At 36.9% G+C, this 6,339-nt stretch overlaps 1 protein-coding gene across 3 annotated transcripts; it reads left to right on the forward strand.

Annotated features, from left to right (window-relative positions):
- Window positions 1-84: 84 nt before the first annotated feature.
- LOC107002516 (regulatory-associated protein of TOR 1-like) lies at window positions 85-5,385 on the forward strand. 3 transcript variants are annotated; one of them, XR_003574826.1, is made up of 5 exons: window positions 85-529; window positions 3,136-3,618; window positions 3,757-3,838; window positions 4,078-4,738; window positions 4,958-5,385. XR_003574826.1 is itself a non-coding variant. In XM_027912381.1 (3 exons), the coding sequence occupies exons 1-2, from the start codon at window positions 3,743-3,745 to the stop codon at window positions 4,414-4,416; spliced, it is 435 nt and encodes a 144-aa protein (XP_027768182.1). In that variant the 5' UTR covers window positions 3,625-3,742; the 3' UTR covers window positions 4,417-4,738; window positions 4,958-5,365. The 3 variants fall into 3 exon arrangements, 1 of the variants encoding a protein (XP_027768182.1); XR_003574825.1 differs by having other exon boundaries at window positions 85-3,618; window positions 4,958-5,365; XM_027912381.1 differs by lacking the exons at window positions 85-529; window positions 3,136-3,618 and having other exon boundaries at window positions 3,625-3,838; window positions 4,958-5,365.
- Window positions 5,386-6,339: the final 954 nt, after the last annotated feature.

Here is a 6,339-nt window from a genome sequence, read left to right on the forward strand (position 1 = left end):
ACACTACCATCTTTCATGGGTGTGTCATCATTTATCTAAAATGTCTCTGATTGGCCAATGCTTACTTCTTTGTCTCAGCGGTGAACAGACTGCACAATCAAATTGCCACTTGGGACACAGAGTTTGAGAGTGGTACGAGAACTGCTTTGCTGCATCCCTTCTCACCAGTTGTGATTGCTGCAGATGAGAGTGAATGGATCAGGTAGAGGAATATTGGCCTGAATGAAAACATTGTTTTCATCGTTCCTTTTTCACGATCTTCTCTCGTAGTACTGCGGGAAGGGTCGGTTAGTTCAAGTTCTAGGTTAGTCGTTGGAGCTATGTGTAATCTGTCATTTCAACCAACAAATGCTGCTTTGCTGGTAAGCAATCATTCTCAAGTGGAAAGACTAGATGCAGGTCAATGTACATGTCCTGGAACTATGCCTGCTTTCTTAATAATCGCCATATCTTCTTAGAGCTTCAAGACGTAGATGCTACTTATATTGAAGTCTTTGTTTGACCTCACTCTTGTATGGTGTTGGATCAGGTGTCTTGCTTATTTTTGCTTTTGTTTCTTAGTCTTCTCACCCCTTATGTTGCGTCACCTCAGAACAACTTCTTGACTCTGTGGCCATTAGGTTTGAGTTATTGAGTTTCTTTTACATGGTCAACTTCTTGGCCATTAGATCTGATATATTGAGCTTCTTTTTCATGATAAAGGAACTAATGATACAACAATACCTAGTATGTTCCCACGAGTGAGGTCCAGAGAGGGTGGGGGTGTATGCAGACCTCCCCTACCTTTATATGGTAGAGAGTTGTTTTCAATAGACCCTTGACTTAAGAAAAACATTTTTCAGAAAAAATCTGAAATAAACATAAGAGTAAAAAGCTATGATGAAAATATTGAAGGAACGGAAGTACCAATAGTAAAAGTATTGAAGATAACCAAATAAAGGAAATAATAGTAGTGATATAACTGAAGCATAAGATAATGCTAGCATAATAGTAATAGTATGACAAGGGAACAAATAGATGCACCAAGACTAGAACCTTCCATGACCACTATGAAGAGAGAAAATGCTCTACAACCTACTTGCCGTTTGCCCTAATCTTTGACCTCCATGCCCTCTATCTAGGATCATTTCTTCGGTAAACTAGAGATGGTCATATCTTGTCTGATCATGTTTCCCCAATTCTTTCTCAGTTTACCTCTATCTCTCTTCAAACCTATCACTACCAACCTCCGCATCTTGTCTACACACGAAGGCTACTTCAGCCTTGCCTCACATATGTTCGTTCCTAATCCTGTCTCTTCTAGTATGCCCGCACATCCATCTAAGAATCCTCATTTCCTCTAACTTCATATTCTGAAAATGGGAGTTCTTGACTGGCCATACTCCATCTTGTACAACATAGTCGGTCTAACAATCACTCTATAAAACTACCTTTAAGTCTAGATGACATATTCACTTAGGACACAAGATGTGCGCCTTTATTTCATCCGCCCCACTCCAATACGATGTGCAACATCCTTGTCGTTCTACCCATTCCCTTGGATTGAAGACCCGTAAAGGAACAGATGATATTCTATTAAATTTATGTTTCTTAGAATCCTTGTGATTATTCTAGAACAAATGAATATAGTAGGTAACTTAATTTATTTCTATTATAATTAGGTATTGGTTTGTACTGATTTTCTTTTCTTTTTAGGACATGTAAACAGAAGTATTCAAACCCCAATAGCTTGATGAAATAATCGTGCTGAGTTCCTCTTATTTTTTCTTCAACTTCACTAGGTATTAAAGCCTAGTTACGACCAGCAACATATAGAAATAAGATTTTCAGACAACCTCTTACGGTTGTCCGAAGCAGTGTTATCAAAGGCGAAAAGCTCTAAGGTCTAGGAGGCTTTAAGCGCAAAGCGCAAATAAAGCGTGGGCTTTAACGAAAAAAGGCGCAAAGGGAGAAAAGAATAAAATATATATGTTTAGTCCAAGACTAATAACTATAAACATGAATGACAAATATATGACCAACGAAATTGAAAAAAAATTATGATAGAGTGAAATATCAATTATTTAGCTTCAAATTCTTCATAAGAGGCTCAGTGGCAAGGAAATACCTGCCTTAGAACCTTGACGACAACACTAAAGCGCACATAAAGCGAGGTGAAGCGCTCAACACATTTTGAGCCTCGCTTTAGGGCTTAAGCGCTCTTAAAGCGCGCCTTTGATAACACTGGTCCAAAGATAATTTTGTTTTCGTAGATGTTGTGATCAAACCGTTACCCGCTATGAGAACTGGAACACTAACGTGAACAATCCTCAACCAGCTCCGCTACTGTCTGCCGCTTCATGCGCCGACCAGAGCATCCCAGATTCTAACAGGATCTGTTCACGCGCTGGCCAACTGGAGTTTAGAGATTGATTGCCATTTTTTCAGATAAAAGGTACTCTTAAAAGACAGTCACAAGGTTCATGCGGTCAAATGATCAATTTGCAGACATATAATTTATATTCACTAGCTTGATGGGGAGTCGTAGAATCCTTGTGAATATTTTAGCACTCCCCCTTAAGTGGTGAATACAAATTATGTGTCAAGCTTGTTGCATATATAACTTGTTCTAGGCTAGGGACTTGGTGAACACGTTTGTGAGCTTGGTACATATAATTTTCTTGCACCAACTTGAGGGGGAGTGGTAACATCATTGTGAATATTACTAGGAATATAGAAGCGGGAGCGGGAGTAGCTTAGGGTCGTCCTGCTTAGGAGAACATTTTCAGAATTTCAAAGTCTAATCAAGATATTGTACTTATATATTTATAACTTGTACATGCTTGATGTGTTTGCTGAAAGTGTAGGTCCCACCTCAAATTGCCATGCCACATGCTGAATTTGGTAGCTTTTTGAACTATCAATTCGGTAAAAATGTGGGCCTGCTGAAAACTTTTGTTTCTCTCTCTGAGTAGCTTTTGTTCATCTTTGCTACTTGTGCTTTTGTGTGGAAAGACTAGATGCAGGTCAATGTACATGTCCTGGAACTATGCCTGCTTTCTAAATAATCGCCATATCTTCTTAGAGCTTCAAGACGTAGATGCTACTTATATTGAAGTCTTTGTTTGACCTCACTCTTGTATGGTGTTGGATCAGGTGTTCTTGCTTATTTTTGCTTTTGTTTCTTAGTCAATGAATGCAAAGCAGTGTGATATTTCCATTTTAGTTTATACAACTTACTGTTTTCCTAAGTGCATGCACCAAAAGTAATCATCGTTATTTGTGTTAAATTAAATGTCATTGACCTGCATCTAGTCTTTCCACTTGAGAATGATTGCTTACCAGCAAAGCAGCATTTGTTGGTTGAAATGACAGATTACACATAGCTCCAACGACTAACCTAGAACTTGAACTAACCGACCCTTCCCGCAGTACTACGAGAGAAGATCGTGAAAAAGGAACGATGAAAACAATGTCTTCATTCAGGCCAATATTCCTCTACCTGATCCATTCACTCTCATCTGCAGCAATCACAACTGGTGAGAAGGGATGCAGCGAAGCAGTTCTCGTACCACTCTCAAACTTTGTGTCCCAAGTGGCAATTTGATTATGCAGTCTGTTCACCTCTGAGACAAAGAAGTAAGCATTGGCCAATTAGAGACATTTTAGATAAATACACACACATTAGGCATTACGTACACATGCATACATTTTTTGGTGCATAAATTACATCCATCATTCAGTGATTTTTTGACTGTTTAATATGTGTTTGTTTAGGCTTGTTTGTTCAACCCGACCTCATCCCAAAGTGGAAAGAGTTGTTGGGGTTGGCTTTCAACCTGGACTTCAACCAGCAAAGGTGACTACTATTGCCCTGTTTATATCTGTCCTGTCAAGTGTCAACTTGTCAGTTACTGGTTTCTCAGAAGACTGTATTTTGAAAAGAAAAAAAAAGAGTATATACTCACCGTCACTCTCTTTTATGTTAGTTGTTCCAATAATTATTTCTACTAACAATTTTTTCTGCAGGTAAAATATTCTCCAATATTGTCAAAGCAAAATGAGAATTCATGAACTGTTTCAATTGTTTCTTCTCAGGTTGTCAGTGCATCTCAGGCTGGTGATATTCAGTTCCTCGATATGAGAAATCTCAAGGCGGCTTACCTGACTATTGATGCTCACAGGGGATCACTTACATCTCTGGCGGTACATCGTCATGCACCCCTTATAGCAAGTAGTTCATTAAAGCAACTTATCAAAGTGTTCAACCTGGAGGGTAAGCAGTTAGGCAGCATTAGGTATTTGTCCACCTTCATGGCTCAGACGATTGGATCTGTAAGATGCCTTACCTTCCATCCCTATCAAGTGCTGCTTGCTGCTGGTGCAGCAGATGCCTGTGTTTCTATCTACGCTGATGAGATTTCCCCACCAACATAACAACTTCATCGCTTTGTCACAAATTCTCAGATTGAGAAACAAGATTTTTAGGACTTGGGTGTGTTCCTTTGAGATGGTCAGTGGCGGATGGATTGTTGACATCTCTTCTGGTCCCAGTCTACATCTCTTAATACAGTGATCAGCTCACTGAGGTTGATGTTGACATCTTTGATTAGTTGCTGTCAACCTCTCCTGAAGAGCTGATCCGGCTCACGGAGGTTGCATGCTGCTTATTTATTGAGCTGCATCAGCACAGAGTGGCGGAAAGTCAAGAAAAATCAACATATTGAACGGAAGCTTTGGAGAAAAATTCCATACAAAGGTAAAAATAGATGTAAATATCTTCATTCTTTGTTTCTTCTATTTTGTAAATATCATTTTATTCAATCTTCCCTTTGCTTAGCTTACTTCTTTCCTTTCCTTTCTCACCCATTTGAGTCAATTTGTACATATCAATTAGTTGCCTCCTACATAAGTGTGCATGAACGCTTTCTTTACTTTCTGTGTTGTCCTCACCTGTTATAATTTTTATGTTGTTAAGAGTCCTTAATGGAGATGATAGTTGGAGATTATTTTAAGCTTTGGATCAACTATTTCTGGTGGGAAGTAGCAAGTACCTCGTGTATGCCAAGTTGGTCCCGACAACACGATCATTAAAAGAAACTATTTCTGGTCACTTTCATGTCAACAGCAATTTTCTACAGGAATCAACTTCCATACCAAAGTGTGATGATGCAATGAGTTTGAATAGGATTAGGGACGTGGCACAAATATCAAAATGCCTATATTGCAGAGGAAAACTACTCTCAGAAGAATTTGATTGATCCTGTCATCTTTACATTATCTTCGTACTTCAAAAAAAAGTATGTTCTTATTGTTGTATATTGTAAATGATAACAAGGATGAAATTTATCATATTGAGTTAATTAACTATTCACTTCATTAATAATACGCTTCTACCTTTCACTATCTTGAAGCAAGTGATTCTTTCATGGTTGTACAAGTGATTCACGCACTAAACAACAACGGAATTACTTTTTGTGTCACGTTAGAATGGGGTGTTTCTTAGACATTCCAAATGATGTTGGAGTATTCAATAGACATTGACCCAAGTTAAAGTATCATAATGAAAATTAGAAAGGGTAATTTAAAAGAAAAATTTTATTAGTTTAGGAGCTACTTACTTAGATTTTGTTTGTAATGTTATGAATCTTATCGGATTTTGGACTTGTGATGCATGTATAAGGTATTTCGGATACATGAGGTCAAAATTAGGTGTAATTTGTTTTATATGCATTTTATCCAAGTGCTTATCCAAGTGGATTCACATGTATTTGATTAATTCACTTGTCTGTCTCCTTGTATTTAGTATCTCATATATATATAGTGTGTGTGATTCACATGTATCGAGGATTTCGCTCGCATACCTCCTATCTTGCTCGTTTCTCTCCATTATTTTAGTATATTTAGTAACAAAAATATATCTAGGTGTATCTAATTTGAAAAGTCATTTGAAATTATTATTGGTTAGTAAGATAATAAATATGAAATTATTTCAAACTATAGGGATAATTAGTAAATGTGGTGGGGATATTTGTCTTGGGTAGTTTTTCCAAATTTAAACCAACTTCTAAGGGCTGTACAAATTGCTAATGAATCACTTACCAAGTGGAGTGATAATATCATATCATATATTATTATAAGCAGGAAGCTCAAAATTTAAAAGTTGAATTAATTTTTCCCCTCTAATAAATTAAAACTTATATATATATATATATATATATAAATCTTCTTATTCTCATTTCATAATCTTGATCTTTCAAATTTCTAACACAAATGTAAATAAAAATAAAAATGAGTAATTATCAAGAAATTAAAGTAGATTCATGTATCTTTAAAATTAAATTTCATCTCTATCTTTTT

Source organism: Solanum pennellii, chromosome 10 (genome assembly GCF_001406875.1).
Source record: "Solanum pennellii chromosome 10, SPENNV200".
NCBI classification, from domain to species: Eukaryota; Viridiplantae; Streptophyta; class Magnoliopsida; order Solanales; family Solanaceae; genus Solanum; species Solanum pennellii.